Consider the following 26155-nt stretch of genomic DNA (forward strand, 5'->3'; position numbering starts at 1 on the left):
CTGCATGGGATTTAGGATCCTGGCTCCTTCTGGACTTGTGGCTCATGACCTGGGAGCATGGTCCTCTGAGCTTCTGAAGAACCTGGAGGGCTGGTGAGGAGAGCTATGGCCACGGACTACAAATTCCGCTGCGAAGGAGCTGAGGCCAAGTTGGTTGGCGAAGTGTCTAGGGGAGATGTCCAGGCAGCTGCCACAGTTTGGGGCCTTTCCACTCTACTCATGGCCTCTGGGCTGTCCTGAGCACGGAGGTCGGAGGAGGTAGGGGTAGGGAGGGGTGGCTATGTCCTGGGCTGTGACCTCACTGGAGCAAGAGGCAGTAGCCCCTCAGGCCATCACCCCCTGCCTCACAGGACCTCAAAGGCTCCGCTGCCATCAGGACTGGATGAGAGAGCTGCAGCCTCGTGGTGGGAGCAGGCTGGCTTCCTGGAAGGAGAGGGTCCTGCCTACACATCAGATGCCAGCAATGCGTCTGGTTTCCACGACGGCGTTCTGCTGAAAGGGCCCATCTGGGGTGCACCACGCGATGCTGCTGCCTGGGGGTAGGTCCCCTCCCACAGTCCAGGGAGCATCTGGCACAACACGTGCCTCCAGAGTAGGCGGGGTGGGGGGGCGGCACACTGGAGGCCAGTGAAAGACCTACAGACCCACCGAAGGATCGCAAGGAGCCCCAGGGCCAGGAGCCAGATGCCTGGCTCTCTCTCAGATACGGTAGTGACCAGCCCAGGCCGGAGAACCCGGGTCCTCTCCCTGCTTTCTTTCCCCTTGAGATCCGTGAAGAGAGGGGAGAGAGAGGTTCGTTAGAACAGAGGGTGCAGGGATGTGACTTCTCTCCTGCTGGCCTCTGGGAAACAGGTCTGGACCTCACTGCCGGCTGGGGAGGGAGGAGGCAATGGCGGGAAGGCGGAGGCCAGATGAGACACAGCCTTGGGAGAGGGGGCCAGAGCTGAAATGTTTGCTCAGTGGCTGCTGAGTGTCTGGCTCTTGTCTCCATGAGAAGAGAAGGACCCGCAGGGGGCCAGCACTCAGCGTTTGGCCTTCAGGAAGGCAGAGTTTAATGGCTGTTCGTGGACCTGTTCCGGCTGATGCCAGTGTTCTGACTTCTGGTGGGCTCCGTCGGACACCCTCCAGCCCACCCACCCCTTTCCCCAGACAGAGACAGAAAACCCGGATGGACACCAGCTGGACAGAGGCATGCCCGTCTCCTTTTACATACCTCCCCCTCCCTGCCCCCACACAGCCTCTTTACAGAATGTTCCACTCCTCACGCTGTGTGGGAGGGCTATGAGCACTGTGTGTGTGCTGTACGCCTACAGGCTGAAGTGTGCAAGGCGGCTGTGTTTGTGTGTGCCCGAGTGTGAAATCACACCCTCAGGGATGACGGGCAGCCAGCGAGGCCAGGTGTCCTGGCCATCGGCTGGTCCCAGACGCAGCAAGCCTGCACATCTGGAATGAGACAGCCCCCCTCCCCTGCCCCCCTCCCCCGCCCCACCATGTCCCAGACGGCATCTGGCACAAGATCCTGACTGTAACACTTTCAGTTTATTGTCTGTGTGCCCTGGTGTGGCTGACCAGCCGCTGGGCCCGAGAGAAGCCCTGTCTGGTTTCCCCACCCCCTCCCCGCGTCTCCCCACTGTGGCTCCTGTGGGACTCCTGTGGACACTCACCCCCAGGAAGTGGGGAAGTGGGGGCTTCAAAAAACCAAAGGGAGTTTGGAGGAGGGGTGGGAAACGTACATTACAAATGGAGATATACCACCAGCTCTAGGCAATGCAGCGAGCACGCAGAGAGGGCAGGGAAGATGGGCGGCTGGGCTGACAGACGCTCTCCCCGCCAGGCCAGGCCCCCAGAGAGGAATGGCCACTTCAAGTGTCTCAGTGAAAGCTCTGGCTCCCTGGCTCTGGCCCCCTTGCTCTGGTGGGGGCAGGGAGGAAGGGATCGTGAAAGAGTCCAGTTCCCCCACCTCCTGAGGACAGCCTCACCTGGACCTTCAGTCTGCAGGTCTTGGCGCCTGGGGGACTCCTGGGGGACAGGGATGGGGTGCCCACCTCCTGCCCACCTCCCACTGTGCAGTCCAGGTGACTGAGGGCAGCAGGCCTCCCGTCCCCACCCCCACAGGAGGGCAGTGGTCATTTCCTGCTGTGCAGTGTGTCCTGGAACTTGGTGCTGGTGTACCGCAGGTGAAAGCCTTTTTTGGTGATGGTGTCATCTGAGTGGAATTTCACCAGGACAGAGTCTCCCGCTGAGTACACCTCCTCCGGAGGCTGACAGAGGAAAGGGATGGACATGAGGCTGCAGCTGCTGTTTTTTTCCTCCCTGGGATCCCCTGCTCTAAGGAAGGTGGGCGCTCCCAGACATTCACCAGATTCCCCCAGCCCCACTGACAAGCAGGAGGAAGACTATTGCCACCGGGAGTTTAAGGGGCTGCCTGGAGGAGGGAAGAAAGCAGGGGACAGGGGAACTTGTCTTTCAGTTCAGACTCACGCTTATCCTAAACCCAGCACTGCTAAGAACTAGCTAGTTGTGAAGTCTTAGGCAAGGCGCTGCCCCTCTCTGGGCCTCGCTTCCCTCAAGGGCGAATGGGAGAAAAGCTCCCTGCTCTCCAAGCCTAGAAGGGCTGGGGGTGGGGGCAGGGATCAAGAGGGGTGGTTCAGGGTGGGGCGCAAATGAGAGGAGGGTTGTGAAAGGGTTTTGTAAAGGGAGTGGGTCCTCTGAGAGGCTGTCTTCTCACTGTCTCAGCTGTCTCCTGGAGAATATGGGACAGCTGTGTCCCCAGGCATGGATGTGGCCATTCCCCTCCTGTTCTCTCCTAGTTCTGGCCACGGTCAGCTTCCTAGGCTCCTGCAAGCCCCTCCTCCCCTCCGTTGCGGGCCCTCGGAGCGGAGCGAGAGCTACCGGCAGAGCATCAACACAGATGCCCTGGCTCTCAGGGCATAGAAAGCATCATTTCCGAGAACCTTGGGGACATTTCCAACAACCTTGCCAGGAAGCCCTGACGGGCTTGGGTTCCTTCCCCAGGTTCCCTCCCGTTGGCTCCAGCCTGGTGGAAGTCTCTGGAAAAGCCACCTGGGGACGCCGGATTTGATGTGTGGCTCAGTGGAATGTGCCAGATCGAGGGAGTTACAAAGGTCAAAGTGGGAGGGGATGCTGGCAGCCAGGGGACTCCAGACCAGTGAGCCAGGCAGGTGGGGGGGGCGGTTTGTGTGCCCTGCTCCTGCCCCACCTCCCCACCTCTTCACCCTGTCCCAGTCCTACAGAGGCTGAAGCTCTGTCCTAACGGCACATTCAGCTGGCTGATGCTGGGCCCAGCGGGTGCTGCAGCTCTGGGATGTTTAACCCTTCCTCTGGTGCCCAGGCTGCCCTGGAGCATGACCAGGAAAGAGGGGAGGGACCAGTGAGGTGACAGGAGGGAGGGCGTGTGTGTGTGTGCACGCGCATGTGCCTGTGTGTAATGGTGTGTGGATGTGCCCATGTATAATGGTGTGTGTGTGGTGCGTGCATGTACCCGTGTGTAATGGTGTGTGTGTGTACCTGTGTGTAATGTGTGTGGTGTGTGCACCCATGTGTAATGGGGTGTGTGTGCTACGTGCATGTGCCCATGTGTAATGGTGTGTGTTTGTGGACCCATGTGAAATGGGGTGTGTGTGTGTATGTGGTGCACGTATGTGCCTGTAATGGGGTGTGTGTGTGCCCATGTGTGCACCCGTGTGTAATGGAGAGGGAAGATGATGTTCTCTGAAGGGGGAAAGGATTCAGAAAAACAAAAACAAAAAAATAAACCGAAAGAAGCCACAAGCTCTGACTGAGGGGAAAATAAATCCACCTTTGTGGTTTTCCCGTGGCCTCGGTTAAAATCCCATTGAGCAAGCTTTTGCCCACTGCCTCTGCAAGTGCCATTTTTATGGCCCAGGAAGCAATGCTCAGCATCTGCTTGGACAGTAGCACCGACGGCTCCGGGACCAGCTGGCCTCCCACCAAGAGGAGAAACTGGCAGTAGAAGAGATGAGGGTGTTTTTACCGGCCAGCCAGAATGACTGGTGAGCACGGCTCGGCTCAGGCCCCAGGTTCCTGGCTCTTGCCCCAAACCTCTGCCCCTGACCCCAGGCCCTGGTAAGCTGCCTTGGGACTGAAACAAGGGATGGGGGGGTTAGGCAGAGGGAATTCCAGCCTTCTCTCCAGATGCAAGCTACCCCGTAGGTCCAACGAAACAGTCCTGAGCTGACTTGGGTCAGGGCAGGGCCCATCCCAGAGGCTGCAGAAACCACAGTGTTGGCCAAAAAAGGACCAAATTTCCTGGGCGGGGATGGCCCAGGGTAGGGCAGGCCTCCGTGAGCAGCCACCCATCAGGCCCGGTCTCCAGGCTCCTGCAGAGGGCCGGGCCTGTGCTACCACCCATTCCGGTATCCCACAACTGCTGAGGCCGCTGGGCGCTGGGGGGTGGGGGTGGGGCACGGGGGCAGAGGGGGGTGGGGGTCTCACCCCTGAGCCGCAGTAGCGCCCCAGTCTGGGGGCTGTGCTGTCATAGCCATCGAAGAGCTCCATGTAGTCATAGCCACAGTCTGTCTCCTCCTCCACCTCGAAGGTCTGGAACACCAGCTCCACGCCATAGCCTTCCTCCGCCACGATGACCCACTCGCAGTCCACCCCCCCAGGGTAGTTGTTGTCGCCAAACTGGGCGTGGGAGTAAAGATCCTTTGTCTTCACCTCTGCCCGCACCTGGCCTCCACACTCTGTGGGAGGACAGCAAGATCAGCCACCAGTGCCCGAGCCCAGCCGAAGGCCTGGTGCTGCACCTTACCGCGCTGAACCCGCACGGCTGGATGGCGGCCCCGCAGGGAGGGCCACGTGGCTGGTGGTGGGCGGGTGTGGACCTGGCCCAGACTCGGCCCAGGACAAGTGCTCTGGGGCTCCACCTCTGGATCGACGCCCACAGAGGCCAGGGGACACACCAGGCTGCTTGGGGAGGGCATGCTTGTCAGAAGAGGACGTTGCTAATTTGCTCCGTCTGACGGCCGCTGTGGAAGAATGTGGGGCCCTAGTTGCCAGAGCTTCCATTCTTCAGAGAGAAGAGCTACATCTGGATATTTGGTGAAAACTTGATTTTTTAAATGTTGGCTCACATTGTTAAAAAAAAACAGTGTGGGCCAAACAGAGCATGTCTGAGGGCCAGAGAGAGTTCCGGGCCTCCAGTCTGTGGCCCTCTGCTGGGAGGGGCAAAGGAGAGCATGCTTGGCAGGGACAGCAGTATCCATTCTCCCCAGAAAGCCCGCTGGCCTCTAGGAGGCCGAGTGCTTATGCTTCCCTGGAGGGGTGGGAAGGGGGTGGGATGGGCCCCAGAGCAGGAACTGAATTGCAAGGGGAAGCTGTGCACCCACTGGTCCTGGGGATGCCCCAACAGGGGGCTCAAGACCCACAAGGAGCTTGTGAAGCCTGCGCCTGACACCCTTGCTCTGACATTCCAGGCCTCTCCAGCCTGGGCTCCAGCCTATCTCTGCTGCTGCCTCGTTTCCACCTTGCGCCTCTCCTCACACACCTGTTGCTCAGGCCAAACAAGAGGACCTCTGGTACATACCCCCAGTTATCCTGGGGTTGCGGCTGTGCCTGGGCTCCTCCCCCCACTGGAATGACCGCGCCAACTCCCACTTGCCGCTCAAGCTTATCATGTTTTGTCTCGTGCTCTCGTTATCTGTGCACGGCCGGCTCACCTCTGGACTGGGAGTTCCTGGGCTGAGGGTGGGGGAAGGGTTCCTGCCTGATTCACCGCCGTGTGCCCCTCCGAGGCTCGCAGCGGGGGCCACAGCTCAGTAAAGGGTTGGTGAATAAACAGACAAGGAATCACGAAGGAAGCCCCTCCAGGGCCAAGATGTTTGCTTCATTTTGGGGACCGGCACTTACAGCACTGCCTCAAACATATTATGTGTTAATAAATATCTGTAGGATGAATGAATGGGTGACTTCTGGGGGTTGGAACGTGGGTGGGCTGCTGCATGGTCAGGTGTCCTACCGCTGGGGACTCTGGGGCTTCCCTCCCTACCTCTGGCTTCCCCACCCACTGCCGTCACTGCCCTCTGTTTTCCAACTTCATGGCCCCTAATAGGGACCTCCCCCACTCTCCTTTTAATGCTCCCTCTCTGCTCCCCGGCCCGGCCCCTGGAACACAGCCTCTCCCCGCCCAGGCCGCAGGCTTGGTCCAGCTGTGCCTTCACATGCTCTTTATCACACCCCCCATACCCCCCCGCCACCTTGAGCCTCCCGAGCCTGGGCCTGCCTTTGGGACCAGCACCAGCAGATGCTTGCTGAACATGACAACATGTGGGTACTGGCTGCCCGGTGCCCTGGCCTGAGGCTGCCTCACCTGTGGAGTGTGACGCCTGGAAGCCCTTTCTCTGGACGGAGTTGTCCGAGTAGAAGCGCAGGAACATGCGGCTGCCCGTGGCCAAGACAGGCTCAGGCTTCTTGCTCCCGCAGAAACGGCCCAGGACGGGGGCCTTGGCATCCCGCCCATCGTACACCTCCAGATGGTCATAGGCACACTCGGGCTGGGACTCGATGTCCATTTCTACGAAGGTCTGGAGGGCGTGAGGGAGGATAAGCAAATTCAGAATGTCGCTGAGGGGCGGCAGCAAGGGCGCCCCATATCTAAGCCTCTGGACCCTAGCTCCTGGAGACTGGGGACGTGGTCACTGCTGGTGGCACGGCTGGAAGCAAGGAGGGAGGACCCGGGTCAGGGGACAATGGAAGACAGGGCCTATGTCCAGACCCGATGGGGGTCTCACTAGGATCCTCAGGGGTGACAGTCTGTGGGCTCAGCCAGGCCAACAGCCTGCAGTCTGCGTCACTCTGAGTCACCCAGGGTTTTGGAGCCGACAGGAAACAGGCGGCGGCAGGATGGCATGCAGGAGCAGGGGTGCCTGTGCAGGCTGGGATGTGGCTGCCTTACCAACTTGACCCGGTGGCCGGGGGTGCTAGAGATAGCCCAGGTGCACTCCTTCTTGCTGGGGTATTTGTCAGGCCAGTTGGGGCTGGTGATGGTGCCACTGGTGGATGTCACCTTGTGGTCACAGCCAGCTATGGGGAAGTGAGAGGAAGAGGATCAGCAAGGACCCCAGGGCTCCAGTGCCCCCTGCGAAGGGAGAAACACACCCCTTCCCTCCTGCCCTCTTTGCTTCTTTCTCTTGTCCCTCACCTGCCCCTGGACGGAAGGCTTGCATGACTTCTTTTCTGTTCTGGTACCCACGGCTGGAGAAATAAGGTGCTTGCTTCCATGCGGGGCCCTGCCTGGCAGCATCCATGGAAGCCACCCTCACAGCTGCCCCTGTGCAGATCCCTGGGTCTCGGAGGCCATCGGCCACACCCCCTCTGCCCTCCGTGACACTGTCATCCTCTGGCTTGCCACACCTCCACAATCGCAGAAGACATTGGTACCTGACTCAGTTTTCTACCCACTCCTGAGGCCATCCTAGGGCTGGCCTCTCTGTCCCTGATCTCAGCTCTCCTGGTGCTTATCTTCTTCCTCTCAAGGGGGGCTTGCTTATAACCTTGCCCTGGGCCTTGCCAGTACCCACCATCTCCTCGTACTACAGATATTATCTCTCTGTGACTACCCTCTGTTCTTCTAGGGTGCTCAGCCCTCACTGTCCCTTCACTGCTTCTTCAGCTTTAAGAGAACACTCCATGGCCTCTATCCTTCTGGATTCTCCCAATATTTCCTCCTTGGTTGACTTAATTTACTTCCCTATCTGGCTGGACCGTGGGGCCGATCATCCCAGCTGCCCTACTATGTCATTTTGGAGAACCTCAACTGTGGCCCCAACCACTGGAGAGCCAAACCGCTTGATACTCTTGGAGCTATCCTTCACCAGCTCTGCCTCTCACCTTCCCACCTTCTCAACAGCGGCTCCAAACCCTCAGCCCTCTCAACTCCCAGCCCCTCCCACCTGGACGACCAGCTCACCTCCTGTCTCCTGGAGAAAATCAGGGCCTCAGTTAGGAACCACTTCAACATCCCGGCCCTTACCTCCAAACTCACCTCCCTTTCCCTCCTCTCGAAGAAGGTGTCTCTCCTTCTGTGAACTGGGGCTCACTGCTACCCGCCGCTGGGGATGCTACACTGCAGATTACCCACCCTACTCCCTATGCCAGCTCTGCCAGGCCGTGCACCTTCCTAAAGCTTTGCCCCACCCAGAAACAGCTCTCCCACGGCCCTACGATCCCCTGCAGCTGCTGCCTGTCCTCTCTCTTCTTCTTGTCAGTTGACCTTCAAGAAAACTTGCTGTCACCCCCTTCTCACTACTTATGGCTGCTCCATCCATTGCAATCTGTCGTCTGCCTCTGAGAGCGTGGCCTCCCCAACAAATGGAAGAGCTGATGCTCGTTATTTATTATCATCCAATCTGACAGGTCCCCCTGGGGAAAACGGGCAGCCGGTGCATGGCGGGCTGGGGAGAAAGGGACAGGCGGGTCCTGTGGTCAGCAGCTTGCAGGACGGATGCACAGCCACGAGGCTCTGGGAGGAGCAGGCAGGCTGTGCAGAGGCCCTCATGGAGGCAGGTGGAGCCCCCGTCAGCCTTCTGCGGTTCGCCACCGCCACACTCATTGCCGTCCCCCATTTCTACACTAGCCTGCCAACTTCTGTGTGCAGGCCCACTTCTCCCCCAGCTAGACTACAACCTCCTTGGGGGCAGAGGGACACCCCTTGAGACCCCTGCCAAACTCTGCACAGCACTCAGGAACTACTGACATGTAACTCGCCTAGCATGTCAGTAAGGCCACTGAGTGCTTCTGAAGTGACTCAGCATGAGGTCCAAGCTATCCGCCCAGAAGTGTAAACCCTCTCCCCGCTACCGTGTTGGTGTTGATGTACTCTTTTTCACACAGTACAGAAAGGGGGGGGGGCGTGCACTTTGGACAGCCTCGAAATAAGGTCCCCTCCAGCTAAAAGATGTGGAGGCCCTGTGAGTCAGGACCTCCATATTTGGAGAGCCCGAAGAGATGGGGTTGGAAGCTCTGGAACACCCACTGGGTCACTGTGGAGTGCTTCAGTTCTGTTTATCTTAGCCAGAAGTTTATTTGTCTGTACCTTGGTTGACAGTGAGAAGAGGCATTTGCCAGGCACTGGGCTAGGTGCTCAAGCTAGATCTATAAAACGTAGCATGCGCCAAGGTAGGGCCCACTGTTTGATCATCTCATGAATAAGGAACCTGAAGCTCAGAGAGGAGAAGGGACTCACCCAGAGTCACGCAGACATTCAGTGGTAGAGCCGAGTCTGCATTGTGCTGCTGGGATAGTGTCCCCAGTAGGCAGGGGACACAACAGAATTAATGACTTGGAAGGCCAATGCTGTGTCATGGCCACAGAAGTACTGGATGATATTGGTGATGATATGAGAGCTGTTTTCAAATATCTGCAAGGCTTCAGTGTCTGGGAGGCAGTGACCCTGTTCTGAGTGTCCCCTGGGGGTCTGAGGCGTGACCCATATGGTTGACATACGTAGTTGTGCTTGCTGTGAGCTCCGTGCCCTGAGGAAGTGGCTCTGTGACCACCTAGCTGTCCCACGGGAGCAAAGGGAGGCTCTCGAGGGTGTGTGGCTGGCCAAGCGGCAGGGCTGGGCCAGGCAGTCCGTGCTCTTAACTGCCATGCCATCTGGGACATGGATATTAAGAACTAACCACCAGATCCCTCTCAGGATGGAGGTCGGGGATGGGCGTAAGGAGAGAGGAAAGTGTGTGTGGGGAGTCTGTGGACCTGGTGGGAGGCCGAACAAGGTGACCGCAGAGGTCACACTCATGGCCTTGAGTCGACTGGAGCCAGATGGTGATGGCACCCCCAGCCTCCTGGGCCCCGGCCTCCAGTCCCTGCGGCTCCAGGTGGGCCCTGCCCTGGGGGCTTCGGGGGGGCTGCCCCAGCAGTGCTCACCTTCCTTGCAGTCGTGCTTGTTGTCGTGGAGGACGAAGCCGCTGCGACACTGGCACTCGTAGCTGCCGAACGTGTTGACGCAGTCTTGCTGGCAGCCACCGTTGTCCTTGGAGCACTCGTCCTTGTCTGCAGGGGAGCAAACAAGGCGGGGCCCAGGTCTGTGCAGGGCCAAGGCCCGGGTGGTTGCCCCAGGGGCAGCGGGAGGCTGGCTGGGCTTCCTCCCCCCGGGGTGCCCAGGCCATGGTGGCGGTGGCGGTGGTGGTGGCGGGGTCCCAGGCCGTGCCTCCAGCAGAGCCAGCAGAGCGGCCCAGCTGTGGGGAGAGAAAGTAGAAGTGGGGTGGATGGAGGGCTGGGGGCTGGAGCTGACCAACATGGGCACCCTCTACCATTACCTGCTTACTGGACAGACGGACAAGTGAAAAAACAGACACATGGACAAGCAGACTGCAAGAGAAAGGAGCAGGACGCAGGGGTCCCTCTTTTACTTCACAACAGGAAATGTCACAGACACCATCAAAATAGGAGGGGTGGGGGCGGGGAAGATCCCCTGTCCACGGGAGGGGGGACAGGGAGAGGAGAGCACCAGTTCTGTCCGGCCAGAAGGAGGGCAGGCCGGAATGGCCGAGCGGAGGTGGGGGGTGGGCGGGCACTGAAGCCCCCATCCCATTCCGTCCAAGGTGAGGTTCCTGAGTAACAAAGGGTCCGGGAGGCCTGGCAGGCCTCACTGGGGGGTCCGGTTTCTTTTCTGCACTCGGAATTTGAGCTGGTGGGGGCGTCCCCGAGGGGGCTGCAGAGCCGGCCTCTTTTCTGAAACGAGAGAGAGAAGGAGAAAAGGGACCAAGGGGTGGGGGTGTAGGGCGGGGACCAGGGAGGGCGAGCAGTGAACAGCAGCCCCGCCTCAGAGGTGGAGTCACAGGGCTTTGCGGGATGGCAGTGGGAGACTCATGCGGGAAAGCCATGTCCGGGCAGCCAGCTCAAGGAGGAGCAGCAGGTGGGAAGGGGCACAGGGACAGGGGACAGAGGGGGAGAAAGCCTGTGGCAGGAAGAAGGCCTGGAGGGGTTTGGGGCCGTTGTGGAGGAGGTGAGAGGGGGGGCCGGTGAAGGACAGATCCAGGAATATCAAGTGGTTTGGGTCCCCAGTGGTTGGGGCCGCAGACTGGGGGAGGAGAGAGACAGATCTCCGCTAGAGGGGAGCCGCCCACGGAAAGGGGGGCCTGGCCTAGAGCTCCGCCATCTCATTCTGGCCCCTGCAGCTTGCCTTGTGCACACTCACACCCACGTGCTGCCAGATGCAGGATGCCCCCCGGAATGTGCTGTTGTCCCTACACCGCAGCAGAGACACTGACCCCCGGGGACGCGCGCACAAGGGCCCAGGATACACAGGCAGACACGGCTACCCGGTGCACGCACATCACCAGCCGTCCACCTCACTCCATACTCCCCTACTTGTGTGAGGAGGCGTGCACGGGCGCCAACACAGAAGCACAGGTGTGGACGCAGGCACTCAGGGGCCAGCACATGGGTACAAAGACACACACATGCAGAGACCACAGGCTCTTTGGCAGATTGGGGGGGTCTCAAGTTCTCTCGCACACGCAGCTGCTCAAGCTCAGGTCAACCCCCACATGCGCTCCACCGCACGCACACCCACGTGCACTGACACACAAGAAACACCTGGTTCCGGGCACCCACATGTTCTCCAGTCTGTCTGAGCTCACTCTGGGGACTGTGTGCCCGGCACAGAGGCAGTCATTCGGGGAAGGTGTGTAGACTGGATGGACACCCAGAATTCCAGAGGGGAACCGCGAGGTAGAAAGATGCCCCCTGCCATTCAATTGGGGTCCTTGACAAAGGGAGCCCTGTTCCTGGTCTCCATCAGCAGAGGGGCTGAGGACCGGAGCCCTGCTTCTGCACTCCATTCTCATGTAGGCCAGACCCCTGGGGGCCTTTGGGAACTCAAGGTCAAGAGGTGGGGTCCCCAAGTCCCTCCCAGAGCTCCGCCTCAGAACCTCACCAGGGACCCCGGCTGAGGGTCCTGTGGAAGCTGCCTTCGGGGCACACCCCACCCCTCCTGCAGGAAGGTGGTGGGGAGGGGCACCCTACGACTTGTCTTGGGGGTTTGCCTGTGACTATGCTGGGAGCTTCAGGGCTCACGAACTGAGCAAAGATTTCTCAGAAACCTTTTGATCTGCACGCCTTCCTCATACGTGTACCTTAAATGCCTACCTAGTATGGTGCCTGGCACATAGGAGGGGTAGAAGAAATACTTGCCCGTGAATGACTGCGTGGGTAAATGGGTGGCTGAACAGATGAGTGATAGAAAAGTGAGTCCCGAGGAAGGCCTGCCGCAGTGTCCCGGCCGGGGCGTGGACGCTGGTGGGATTGGGTGTGGCAGCCTCCCTGGGAGCTAGGGGAGCAGGGTGCAGGAGGGGCAGGAGCAGGGGGCGGGGGTGGACACGGGCCCAGACAAGGAGAGGGCACTCACCCTCCAGTGCCAAATGCCCCGGAAGGTGGCTGGGGTCAGACTGAAGGTCTTCAGGCTCTTTCTTCTCCTTCTTGGCTTAGGGTCTCCTCGCTGGGTGTCCCAAAAGTCCAAAGAGCCCCCCTCCTGGGGAGCCAGAGTCAGACGCCCCACGCCCTGAGGGCTCAACCTTGATGCCCACCAGTGCAGGTCTTCTGCAGGTTTCTTGTGCCGCAGGGCATCGCATGTGTGCGCAGTGTGCAGGTGTGTGTGTGTGTGCGTGCGCGCTTGTCCGTGCGGAGCTGAGGGGCGGCTGACCCAGTGTCATGCCAGGGTAGGGCAATACCCGGGGGTGGACAGCCCTGGGTTCTAGGCCTGACAGATGTGCCGGTGTTGGTCCCCCCCCCCCCCAAGACCGGAGTGACAGAAGGGCAGGAAGAGACGAGAGTAAGCAGGTAATGGTTTCCCCAGGACCAAACCCATCCCTGAGTATGTGTTACATCCCCTCAGCCCTCTGGTGAGCACCCTGTAGGATTTCTAGGTGGGCACAGGGAAGAAAAGGATTCGTGTTGCATGGGGAGGGGTCTGAGCAAGCAGTGGGGCAGGGGCAGGGGCTGGTAAGCAGAGCAGGATGGCTGGCAGTGCCAAAGCAGGGACCAGGGCACAGGGGCAGGGCATGGCATCCAGGGGGGCCAGGCAGGGGTGAAGGACCACAATGTAGGGGGCTTGAGGATGCAGGACCCTGGGCAAAGGAGGGGAGAAGGAAGGCGGCATGGACTCGGCCAGGGGCTTCCTGCCTTCCTGCCACCCATGCCCGGCCCACCAGGCCTGCTGGGGATCAGGATCCCTGGGCCACTCCCGCAGAAAACCAGCCACTCCAGCTACTCCCTCTGCCTCCCACGTCCCCTACTCAATTTCACCGAGTCCCCACCCCATGCTGTCTATGTCCCAGGTCCAACTGCCTCTGAAAGACCACCACCCTCATCCCAGGATGAAGCACAGAGAGATGAGTAAAGTAGGGGAAGGGTCCCTTGGGACCCCTGGAGGCCTTGCTCAGAGACTGGCCACCCAAAGATGAAGCCACCAAAGGGACCTGATCCCAAGCCTTATGTGGGACAGCTCTTAGTAAACATATGTCGGTTGGATCTGAGTCCCCCACCCAAGGGCTGAAGACGAGTGGGAAGGCTTTGGCCTGGAAGAGAGGGAGGCTCCTCATCTTTTCTGAAGGTCCCGGCATGAACCCTTTTGGCATGTGTAGGTTCTGATTACAGATGCGGTCGCCCCCAGATCACCTGCCCCACACAGTCCAAGTCAAAGACCTTTCTCCTCTACATGTACCCCGTGTTCTCTGGCCACGATGAACTCCCTGTTCCCAGGGCCTGCCATCTCTGGGGCCTCGGCATGATGGCTCCTGATCCTGGAAAGCTCTCTCCTTTCATTTCTATGCCTATTTCTCCTTTCATTTCATGCCTATGTCTTGCCCATCCTCAGGCTGGCTCCAAATCCCAGAGGATTTGGGAGTAATAGGGTTCTGGAATGGAGGGGCTGGCCTGGTGGTGGAGGGCTAGTGGGGGGAGTAGGGGACAAAGCCTGCTGACCTGACAACTGGGAGGGCTAGAAAATGCAGGGGTATAGTGGCAGGGATGGGGGGCGGGCTCAGAGCTGGGGAGTCCGGGTTACCTGAGAAGAAGTGGGCCTTGAAGCCCTTTTTGGAAACTGTGTTGTCGGACTTGAACTCCACGCGCATGTTGTTGTACTGGGAGGTGATGACCTCGGGCTTCTCGGAGCCGCAGAACTTGCCATGTAGCTTTGAGTCAGCTGTGAGCCCACTGCGCACTTCCACAAAGTCGTACTTGCACACCTGCAGGGCAGTGCAGCTCCAGGCCTGCCTCCTCCAGGAAGTCTCTCCTCACCACCCTTACCTGGGAAGGCTCCCTGTTCTGAGGGTCCTTTTGTCTTCAGTCACCCACTGCACAGAATCTAGTAACTCCAAGAGGGTGCCAAGTCAGCCCCACTGGATCCTCTCCCGCTCTCCATGCAAGCCCCAAGTCTTGCCTCGCTCCACATCACCACGTGTGTGCCCCTGGCCTTCAAGCCCTCCTCCTCCAGCCTCCCCCGCTTCCTAGAATTGGGAACAGTCCCTCCTCCTCTGCATTCTTTGGGTATTTCTTTTATAGGGACAGAAGCCGGCTCCCACGCCTTAGACCTTCCTGCATCTCCTCAGCCCAGTGGGCACTTACGTCATTGCCCTCTGTCTCGAAGAAGTCGAACTGCAGGGAGATGCGGTACTGGGTGGGGGCCACCAGCTGCCAGATGCAGTTTTTGTTAGGGGGGTACTCCTTGGGCCAGCCCGGGCTGGTGATGGAGCCATTGAGCTTGGTGAGAAATCCACCACAGGCAGCTGGGGGGGCGGACAAGAGAGGTGCCATCACCCGCCAGGAGCCCCCACACTAGGTCGGGGCCAGAGACAGGTGAGGGAGCTGGGGATCTTGGATTCCCTGCAGCCCTGGGGCTTGTGTCTCTCTTCTGTCAGGAGCGGGAGGGAAGCAGGCAGGGTAAGGAGGGTATCTTCAGAATATGAGGAACTGAGACGCTGTGTGTGTGAACACTTATACATTCTCAGCAACAGAATGGCCAGGACATCTGCTGAGAGGGAGGAGGGGGGTGAGGGGCTCAGGGAAGGCTGGGTGGTGGGCACGGGGGACCGGAAGCCTGGTGAGCCCACCCAGCAGGACCAGGTCGAGCTGGAGGCAGCAGGTGGGGAGTGCTTTCACCAGCTTTCACCTAGGTGGGGTATCGGGAGAGGCCAAAAAAAAAAAAAAAAAAAAAAAAAAAAATCGGTGCGTGTCTGAGGACAGTGGTTTCCAAACTGGGGATCATGACCTTCTGGAGGGTGACGAAATCAGTCAGCCAGTCAAGATCAGCATTTTAAGGGAATAAAAATGAGAAAAAAGAAAAACAAAAGAACAACCCGGAGTGCATCCACTTAGTAAGTGTGTTCTGGGGGACTTCCTTGTCCACCAGTAGTGAAGAACTTGCTAGGGAGTTCTAGCTTCGCAGGGGAGGGGAGTGTACAAGAGCAGGAGAGATCTTGGCTAGAGGGCTGGGGTCATAGGGGCAGTTTCGCGTGGCTGGGGGAGGGGACACTCACCCTCACAGCGGCGCTTGTCCGGAGCTAGCTCGTACCCAGGGTCACAGCTACACTTATAGCTGCCCAATGTGTTGAGACACCGCTGCTCACAGCCCCCACGGTTGGGGCGCGAGCACTCGTCCACCTCTGTCGGTTGGAAGGAAAGGGGGGCAATGACTGCCAGGCTGGGGCCTGGGTCTCTCCTCCTGCCCTCTGTGAGTCAAGTCTGGGTTCCCTCAGGCTTCCTGTGATCACCTCCAGCCCCACTCTAGGGGGTGGCAGCAGGCTGTGGACCACTCAGAGCTCTGAGGCTGTGGGCCTCCCTGCCCCACCCAGCACCCACCCAGTTCCCAGGTGATCCTACTCCTGAGAGCCCCGAAGGAACAGGTAGTGACCTAAAAGGGGACAGGTGGACCCCCCAGAGCCTTCCACAGTGGCTGTGCTGGTGGCCGCCACCATGGACTGGTTCCTCTTGTGTGCCATTCCCTGGGTAAGTGCTATTTCCTCCTTTCTCCTTTAATCCTGACGTGACCTGTGATGGAGGGGCTCTTACTATCCCCATTTTACAGATGAGGAAATGTGGTTCAGATGGATTACCAGCCCCCTGTGACACTGGGAAAGACATCTCCACACTGTCCGGCTTCCTCCCCAAGCTTCTACATCACTTCCTGCCTCTCTGCCTCATTGGCATGTCTTCCACACAAACTTCTGGACTTTAGGGCCACTCTTGAGTTATTATTTCAGTTCACAGCTGAGCACCTACCATGCGTCAACTACTTCTACATAAGTTTGTCGTTTACTCAATGAGATATGCAGTTTTTCAGTGGAATTCACATTTTCTCCCTAGTTAGGCCGTAAGTTCAAGGGCAGGGCACCAGGGTCTGTGCACCCCTCCTAGAGCCTGTGTGTCCAATGGCTGAATAAAGAACGTGTGAAGTCACCGCAGCAATATCACAAGAGCCAAGATGTAGAAACAGCCTCAACGTCCACCGACAGATAAGGATAAAGAAAACGTGGTACAGGATGGGAAGAATGAACACTGTTGCAACATCCATACCACCCAAAGCAATCTACAGATCTGATGCAATCCCCATCAATATGCCAGTTTTCACAGAGCATAACATGTGATCCTGAAATCTGTTCAGAACCACAAGAGATTTTGAACGGCCAAAGCAATCTCGAGAAAGAACAAAGCTGGAGACAGCATGCTCCCGTAATCCAAACTGTGCTACAAAGCTATAATCAAAAACAAATCAATCAACTCTAAAAAAAAAAAAAAAACAATCAATCAAAACAATATGGTACTGGCACAAAAATAGAAGATTAGATCAATGGAAGAGAATAGAGTGTCCAGGAAAAAAAAACAACAACCCATGATTACATGGTCAATTATCCTATGACAAAGGAGGCAAGAATATACAATGGGGAAAAGACAGTCTCTCTCTCTCTCTTTTTTTTTTTTAAAGATTTGATTTATTCATTTGAGAGACTGAGTGAGAGAGAGCACAAGCAGGGAGAGTGGCGGGCAGAGGGAGAGGGAGAAGCAGGCTCCCCACTGAGCAGGGAACCTGACGCGAGACTCGATCCCAGGACCCCAGGCTCATAAGCTGAAGGCAGACATCTAACCGACTTAGCCACCTAGGCACCCCGAGAGTCTCTCTCTCTTTCTCTTTTTTTTTAAGATTTATTATTTATTTATTTGAGAGAGAGAGAGATCACAAGTAGGCAGAGAGACAGTCAGAGAGAGGGGGAGGCGGGCTCCTTGCGGAGCAGAGAGCCTGATGCGGGGCTCGATCCCAGGACCCTGAGATCATGACCTGAGCCTAAGGCAGAGGCTTTACCCACTGAGCCACCCAGGCACCCCCCGAGAGTCTCTTCAATAAATAGACAGACTGGACACCTACATGCCAAAGAATGCAACTGGACACTTAGACTATACACAGAAAAACTAAAAATGGGTTAAAGACTTAAATATAAGTCCTGAAACCATAAAACTCCTAGAAGAGAACACAGGCAGTAAGCTCTCAGACACTGGTCATAGAGATATTTTGGGGGGCTCTGTCTCTTCAGGCAAGGACAATGAAAGCAAAATAAACAAATGCAACGATGTCAAACTAGAAGGCTTTTGCACAGTGAAAGTAAGCATCAATAAAATGAGAAGGCAGCTTAACGGGAGAAGATAGTACCAATGTCATATGTAATAAGTGGTTCATATCCAAAATATATAAAGAACTCATAAAACTCAATATTTAAAAAAAAACAAAACTATTGATTGAAAAATGGTCAGAAGATCTGGACAGACATTTCTCCAAAGAAGACATCCAGATGGCCAAGAGACACATGAAAAGATGCTCAACATCACTCATCGCCAGGGAAATGCAAATCAAGACCACATTGAGCTCTACCACCTCCCGCCTGTCAGAATGGGTAGTATCAGAAAGATAAGAATAACAAGTGTTGGTGGAGGAGTGGAGAAACGGGAACCCTTCTGCGCTGTGGGTGGGAATGCAAATCGGTGCAGCCACTGTGGAAAACAGTATGGAGGTTCCTCAAGCAGTTAAAAATAGAAATACCATATGATCCAGCAATTCCACTTTTGGGTATTTATCCAAAGAAGATGAAACAGCGATTTGAAGAGATACACGCATCCCCCTGCCCACTGCGACGTGATTTACAACGGCAAAGCTATGGGAACACCCGAAGGGTCCACTGATAGATCAATGGATAAAGAAGATGGGGGAGATCCATTCAGGGGAGTATCATTCAGCCATGGGAAGTTCAAGGGCTGAAGTTCATGGGAAGGATGAAACCTTGCCATTTGTGACACCACGGAATAAGTGAATTCATACTAGGAGAAATAAGCTAGACAGAGAAAGACAAATGCCATATGTTTCCACTTAGACGTGCAACCTAAAAACAAAACAAATGAACAAACAAAACAGAACAGAGACAGACTCATAGACCCAGAGAACAAACCGATGGGGGCCAGAGGAGAGGGACTGGAGAGATGAACAAGACAGGGGAAGGGGATTAAGACCTACAGTTTTCCAGCTATAAAATAAATGAAGATGGGGATGTAACGTACAGTGTAGGGTATAGTCCATAAGATGGCAACGACTTTGTAAGGGGACAGATGGTAACTAGATTCACTATGGTGACCATTTTGCAATGTACATAAATGTTGAATCACATGCTTGAATGCTTGAAACTAATAGGATATGGTATGTCAATTATCCTTCAATTTTTTTTTAGTTTTTAAAAAATTTAAAATTTTTTATTAAAAATTATTAGCCCAAAGGGTACAGGTCTGTGAATCACGAGGTTTACACACTTCACAGCACTCACCATAGTATCCTTCAATTTAAAAGATGTGTTCTGGACACACCGTGGAATACTATTCAGCCTTCAAGAAAGAAGGAAATTCTGCCATATGCAGTATGGATGAGTCTTAAGGACATTATCCTTTTTTTTAAGATTATTTGAGAGAGAGAGAAAGAGAGAGCATGAGTGGGGGAAAGGGCGGAGGGAGGGGGAGAGAGAGAATCTCAAGCAGACTCCACATTGAACGTGGAGCCCGACTCGGGGCTTGATCCCAGGACCTGAGCCAAAATCAAGAGACAGATGCCTACCCCACTGAGCCACTCAGACGCCCCTTAAGGGCATTCTGTTGAGTAAAAGAAGCCAGTGACAGACAGACAAGTGCAGGATTCTACTTACATGAGCTGTCTAAGATAGTCAAGTCCAAGAAATAAGTATGAAGAGATAGAGTGGAATGATGTTGCCAGGGGCTGGGGGAGGGGGAGATGGGAGTTGCTGATCAACCTGCATAAAGGGTCAGTCAAGCAAGATGAGCAAGCTGTTGAGCACGTTTTGACCTGTGGACACAGGACGGATCTCACGCGAAGGCTTCCGACCACACAACACCAGACAATTTTAAACACTAGCAAAAGGAATGAAGGGTCTGGATCCGCAGCAGGGGGTGGGCTGCGTCGTGAACGGGAGGGAGCACCTTTGAAGAAGTTGACAGCAAAGCCGGCTTTGTTAATGGATCCGTCAGAGACGAACTTGAGCCAGAGGCGGCTGGACGTGCTCTTGATGTCGTCAGGCTTCTCGTAGCCACAGTAGCGTCCGATGAGGGGGCTGCTCTCGCTGTGCCCATCACGCACCTCCAGGTAGTCGTAGGCACAGCTGTCGTGGCGCTCGATCTGAGGGTTGGGGTTCGGTCAGCAGGGGGAGGGGCAGTTGCCAGGCCCAACACCTGGAAGCCCACGAAGAGGTGTGCCTGAGGGGTCTCTGATACCTCGAAGGACTGGAAGGTGAGGCCCACGTGGAAGCCTTCAGACACCTGGATCCGCCAGATGCAGACTTTGCTGGGCCGGTAGTCGTCGGGGTAATTGGGCGACTGGATGTGGCCATTGTCCTTTTTCACATCTCCCCCACAGATGGCTTCGGGGACACAGAGCAAGGTCAGTTAGCATGCTCTGCCCAACTCAAGAGCCCCTCTCCCCCCCTCCTCCAGACCTTGCCACGGGCCTCCCCGCTTCTCAGTGCCCCTGGGGCCTGGCCAATCCCACCGGCATCTCTGCTTCCTCCCTCATGGGCCCTCAACCTTGCCCCTGGGGTGCCAGGAGCAAATGGTTCTGGGATGCCCAGGGACCCCATATCTGACTCCTCCTGTCACTCTTCCTCAGTACCTTCATAAACGGCAAAGAAGCCCTTCCCGACCCAGTTGCTGCTGCTGCGGAACTCCACCCAGAGGCGGCTGTCGGTGGAGACAATAGGCTCGGGTAGTTTGCCCCCACAGAAGCGGCCTGTGCAGACAGTGTGGACAGAGAGGGCAGTGAGGCCCGAAGCAGGTCGTTCTCACCTCCCTGCTCCAGGAAGCCCGTCCTGCTGCTGCAGGGGGTTCAGGGGCTCTGGCTCTGCTCTGCACTTGGCACGAATTCCCAAGACCCTGCAGCTGGCCTAAGTCTGGTCCAAGACCTAGCATGGCCTTGAAGAGCTAGAGAATGCTAGACTTCTAGAGGGTTCTGTGCACCTGTGGGATGGAATATAAGTTCAGGGAGGAAAGGGGCTCCTCACGATAACCAGCTGTATCTGTGTTTATTTACTTTTTTTAAAGGAGCATATTATCGCCATTACTGTCATTTGATCTCCATGCAGACAAGTAATCACCAAGAAAGAACACAGTTTTCTTTGGACATTACTAATGTTTTCATCTGACCAAATGCAAGCAATGTCAGAGGACCCCAAGGATATCCTAGAATCCAGAGAATGGGTCAGAAAATGTCCCCTTTGAAATAAACCCTGACAAGAATCTGTGTCAGCAGATGAGGCTGGCCATTTGTGGAATTCTTGGTAGTCAAGAATCAATGAGGGATGACTTGCGTGTTCCAAATAAGATTGAGCGTTGCCCAACCTTCGGCAAGGGACAGAAGGTGCTGACCTAGGAATGCAAGTTACGAGAAAGTAAGTGGAATCTTGGAAACGCTTCCATGTCTGCAGGAGGAAGTGTTGTAATGACAGCTGCTTTGGGTGACTAATAAGAAGTATTTGAATATCAGAAAGAGATGGATAGCAATGATTCATCAGCCTGCTTCAGGCCGGGCTGTGGAACAAAGGTTCTAACGCTAATGGGCAGTCCTGGGCAACTTAGGAGTATGTCCAGATTGGAGGAGAATTCACACAGCTCCTCAGGCTTGAAGAAAAAGCCTCTCTTAGCCCTAACTTCATGCCATTAAAGCATCTTCTGTCCCGTGCTTCTGAATACTCACACCCCCCCCCCCGCTTACTCACCACTCCCCTCACCAACAAGGGACAAAGTATCCTGTGCAAACAAGTGGGGGCCACTATTCCAGGTGGGGAGCCCCCACAGTGTGCCAGGCTACCCTGTGGGCACCCTTAAGCCAGACCTTGCAGAGAGAGAAAATGGAGCCTCTGAAAGTGCCCAGATGAGGGAGAGAGCCTGGAGCTGGGGAGTTGTGCCTGTCTGTCTCCCTGTGTCCACTTGCATGACTCCTGCCACCCACACACTGAGCGTCACCCCGGCAGGAGGCCCAGAAGCCCATACCAAGGACTCTGAGGTCCAGATTGGGAAAGGGACTTCTAGAGCTAGAAGGCACTAGTTCTGCCAGGCCTCTTGGCTCCCACACCAGGGTGGCCAGATCACCCTTGGCCAGGCTTTGGGTTTCAGCGGAGGATGAAGAGACTGTGATTTAAGTAGTTCTTAAGAAGGAATTAGCCACATCAAACCGAAAGCTTTTGCATAGTGAGGGAAACTGTCAACAAGACAAAAAAGCAATTCACTGAATGGGAGATGATATTTGCAAATCATACATTGCCACAGCCACAGAGGAGGCAGGGGAGGGGGTGGGCTCCTGCATTACCTCTGAGGGGCGCCTTCCTCCAGAAGCCGTCCCGGACCTCCACGTAGTCATACCAGCACAGGCGGCTGCGATACAGATCCATGGACGTGAAGTTCAGAATGATCTAGGAGACATGGGAAGAAGAGGAGGAGAGTTACGCAGCCCCCTATGCCTCACCAGACTCACCAGCCTCGCCTGCCAGCCCATGGTGGGGGCCTGCCTTCCCCTCTGTGAATAGTGAAGAGGTCCCGAAAATGAGCTCTGGGCACAGAAACGTCCCTCCTCTCCCCAGCTGTCTGCCAATGACGGGCAGCATCCTTCTCAGACATCCTGGTTCTCACTTAATATATGTAGCCTTGTGGAATCTAATAAGTAAAATGTCTCATTTTTCTTATTCCCTTCGTGAGGAGCCATTGTTTCCACCTCGACCCAGCTGTCCTCCTGGTCAAGTTCAGTAACACGAATCCAGCACCTTTAGAGGGATGCTGTCTCAGTGGGAGGAAGGGGCCAGGGTGGCATGTGGGTATCGGGGACTCTGAAATGGGAATGAAGGGTCCAGAGAGAAGAGGCAGAGAAGAAGGGCTGAGTCACTGTGGTCACATATATATTGAACGCTGATCCCAGGCAGGGGGCCATCCTAGCGGCTGAGGGGAATACCAGGTCCGAATGCTTCCTGTGAATGGGTTTCAGGTCTGTCCCTGTCAAGGGCTTAGGATGCAGAAGGATATATACATCTGAAAATCTCACTTAGTGAAAAAACTCAGACTCCACACACACGGGCCTGAGCTGGGATGTCACCTCTGCATTTCCCGATGTGAGTCCTTGGGTAAATCACCCAAGATCTCTGACCTCAGCGGCCCCGAGCATTACCCGAGGAAAGAGCACGTCACCCTGACATGGGAGCTCATTGCCACTGCCCTGAGTGCCTCCTGAGCATGAACTCATCAGCTGGTCATGTCACACTGGAGGGACATTTGACACTTTGGTAATGTCCAACTCTCCCCGGCAGGTACACACACTAACAGGTAGAGAAGCACACTGACCAGGAGGGAAATTGCTTTAGTAGTTTCCAGAATGTGCCCCAAAGCCTCTTGTGTCTTTAGAGTCCAACAAGCAGGGAACTCCAGGGAACGGTTCGCTGCGACCTAAGGGGTGTGTCCTGTTAGATCTAGCTGGCTTCCTGCTGAAGGAAAAGAAAATAAGATCTGTCTCCCTTTGGCACATGGATGAGTTAGAGGCAGGCAGAGCAGAGGAGAGAATGAAAATGATTCCAAAGCTGGCACCGGCAACCGTGGTCCATAGCCTGTCATCAAAGCTGTGATGGTCGAGGCTCAGGGAAGAGCTCTGGCTCGTTGACACTTCCTGACATGGACCCCCTTCAGAATGTTCAGAGATTTCCACATCCATCTAGACGATGCTTCCCGTTTCCTGGCCTCTCCGCCAGGACCTCCTCTCCCCACCTCTTCTTCACCACACGTGACACATCATGCCCTAGACCTTGTTCTCACCGGTAACTGTGCCTCCTCCCACAGAAGCTCAGCTTCGAGGAGCCCACTGTCCGGCCACGTGCCCCCATCTGTCCTCGCTCACCGCTCTCTATGGAGTCCAGCAACACTTCCAATTCACCAGGACTGTCAACCTGAGCCTATGGGGTTTTCCTGCCTTCTACCTTCACATACTCACATCTCTCCTGCCTAGCTTGGGACCCACACCCATCCTACTTCTCTTCTTTTGACTCATAACATGGGCTTAAATGTGTTTGTGTTTGGGGAAGTGTTTCTTAATTGTGGTTCTCTGGGATGTAACCGAGCAAGCCCAGGTTTGGAAAAGTGCCTATACGACTCTTGATGATTGTTATCAGTCATCATGAGAGCTATTGTTATTATCCAGAGAGAAGTCCTCATATTTTGAAAAAACTGATGTTGAAAATCTGGCTCTTGCTCTGGAGACAGTGTGCCCAATATTTTGTCTTTCTAGAAAATGCCTGAAATAGGACACAGAGGAAGTGGCAAAGGCCGGCAAATCCGTGGTCGAACTTTATCATTACCTCCTTGCAAAGGACCTCAACTTCTCCTCTTCCTGAAAATCACTGATTAAATCCGACTTCTACCTACTCTGTGCCTCTTCCCAGAAGGGCAAATGTAGTGGCTAGAGAAAATACAAGCACATTGACTGTCTCACTTGAAATGGGAGACCAACTGGGCCCTTCGAGCTGCCAGGCCCACCTTTTACAGCCTCCCCTTCTCTCCTCAAACCACCCGTTCCCCTTCTTGACTCGCGGTCCTGGCCCTGCCATCAACTTTTTCCAAGATTAGTTCAGTAGTCCCTACTCTTGATACTACCTCTCACCACAGCAGGCCTTTCATGATGAAACCGGATCTTATCTCCCAAGTGCTCAAAATCCTTTAATGCATGTTATTCAGAATAAAATCCAAAGTCTTCACCATGTCCTCTAAGGCCATCTGTGGTCTAACCCCCCACTATCTCTCTGACCCCCTCTCCCCACAATGCCCTCCTTGCTTACTTGGCTGTGGCCACATTGGCCTTGCTGGTCCTCAAACATACCAAGCCTGCTCCTGCCTCAGGGCCTTTGCATTTGCTGCCTAGAAGCTCTCCCCAGCTATCTGCCCACCAAAGTGTTGCCTCATTTCCTGTCCATTTCTCCTCCAACTCACCTGATGTGAATGAGGCCTTCCCACATGGAACAGTAATCCCCACTTCACTCCTTTATCTCCTACTGCTGATTTCCTTCATGACATCAATCACCATCTAACTTACTGCGTTTACTTTTTATTTGCTTGCCCGTCCTCCAAACCTGCCAAACCGTAAACCCTTCGAGGCCAGGAATTTTAATTCACTACAGAATCTTGGGTGCATGGCATGTAGGAGTTGCTTCATAAATATTTCTTGAATAGAATTTTGCTTTTAGGAATCTATTTTACAGATACATTTGCCCCAGTGCATGAAGATCTAAATTTTGAGATATTTACTGTAACGATTTTGGTTAATACTAGAAACTTATAAAAAACTTAAATGAAACATCCATCAGTGGAGACCTACAGGGATGGCCGAGCAGTGAAGAGAAATGGGGATGACAGCCTGCTAAGTGGCCATGAACACGCCTGAGGTAGAAGCTGATTTGTGGACATGGAACCCTGACCACAATTAACTGTTGAGTGAAAGGCAAGGTACCTGAGACCATATATCCATACACACCGGCACACACACATACTCGAAAGGCTCTGAAAGGACCTAGCAAGTGGTAGTCGCCTCGGAAGAGTGGGATTTGAAGGCGAATCCAAGGGAGAATATCCACTTTTTACCTTAGGAATTCTTCTATTTTTCAAAATTCTTACAGCACGGATACATCATCCTTCTATCTGACAGACAACAAAACTCTCTTTTAAGGAGTTGCTGGACGGAAGAAGGAAAGCAGAAAGCCCAGGGGGAGAGCTCTGGCTCTTCAGCTTACGCCCCTCACCATGATTCCATGTGGCCTCCCCGGCTCTGCCAATCAATTTGGTCAGCAGCTGGGCTCAGAACAGCAGCAACTTTCCCGTCATCCTTGGGAACAACTCTGGCTCTGTTCAGGGCGGATGAATTCACAGCCTCTGAGCAGACCACGCCCAGCCAGCACAGCCCCAAAGGGCCCACCCGAGACCTCCCACGGGGTAGGAGGGACCTGCGGTCGCCTCCCTCAGGAGGAAGAGACCTGTGCTGGTGGTTAGGGTCACCCTCCAGGGAGGCACGGCCGTGGCTATATTGAGACCAGAGCTGTCTAATTAAGCGTCGTAACAGCTTCTGTCATGTGGAAACAGCTGTGCTCTGGTGGCAGGGGCACTGCCCTCGGCCAAAGAAAACCTGGCGGGCTCCGCCACTTCCTGGCTGGTGACTCTGAGCCCGTGGCCTGATTTCTTTGTGCCTCGGTGTCTTTGTCTAAAACGTGGGGGTGAGCCTGAGGAGCTGGGGGATTAAACGAGATACAGCGTGCGGGGTCTCCAAGTGCACCCCGCACATGGGAGGTACGCATCACGTTTGTGGGCTGCCGTCAGTGAGTAACTGGGACAACATGTCGACTCCTGGGGACCCATGGCCTGGCTTCTGTCTGCCTTGCTGGACCACCTGAGGCCCATCATTTCACACCTCTGGGCCTCCATTCCCTTCTTTGTAGGATGGCAATGGTCATAGACCTACCTGACAGGACTCAGGGAGCTAATATACGTAAGGTTTGTAGCACTGACGCATGTTAAGAGTCACACATACAACGTACATACAGGCCACACATAT

The 26155-nt window shown here is 55.4% G+C and overlaps 1 protein-coding gene across 3 annotated transcripts in view; it reads right to left on the reverse strand.

The window, feature by feature from the left end:
* Positions 1-1526: 1526 nt before the first annotated feature.
* Positions 1527-26155, reverse strand: part of BMP1 (bone morphogenetic protein 1) — a 42136-nt gene continuing 17507 nt past the window's right edge. For 2 of the 3 annotated variants that reach the window (XM_045992022.1, XM_045992031.1), the window contains 12 exons: positions 21890-21992; positions 20198-20314; positions 19804-19949; positions 19513-19708; positions 15525-15650; positions 14614-14774; positions 14054-14234; positions 9913-10038; positions 6938-7065; positions 6353-6566; positions 4477-4727; positions 1527-2261 (listed from right to left, as the gene is read on the reverse strand). In XM_045992022.1, the coding sequence (XP_045847978.1) occupies positions 2127-2261; positions 4477-4727; positions 6353-6566; positions 6938-7065; positions 9913-10038; positions 14054-14234; positions 14614-14774; positions 15525-15650; positions 19513-19708; positions 19804-19949; positions 20198-20314; positions 21890-21992 (1884 nt within the window). In that variant the 3' untranslated portion in view covers positions 1527-2126. The other variant, XM_045992041.1, reaches the window with a different exon arrangement.

Source organism: Meles meles, chromosome 2 (genome assembly GCF_922984935.1).
Source record: "Meles meles chromosome 2, mMelMel3.1 paternal haplotype, whole genome shotgun sequence".
Classification (NCBI taxonomy): Eukaryota; Metazoa; Chordata; class Mammalia; order Carnivora; family Mustelidae; genus Meles; species Meles meles.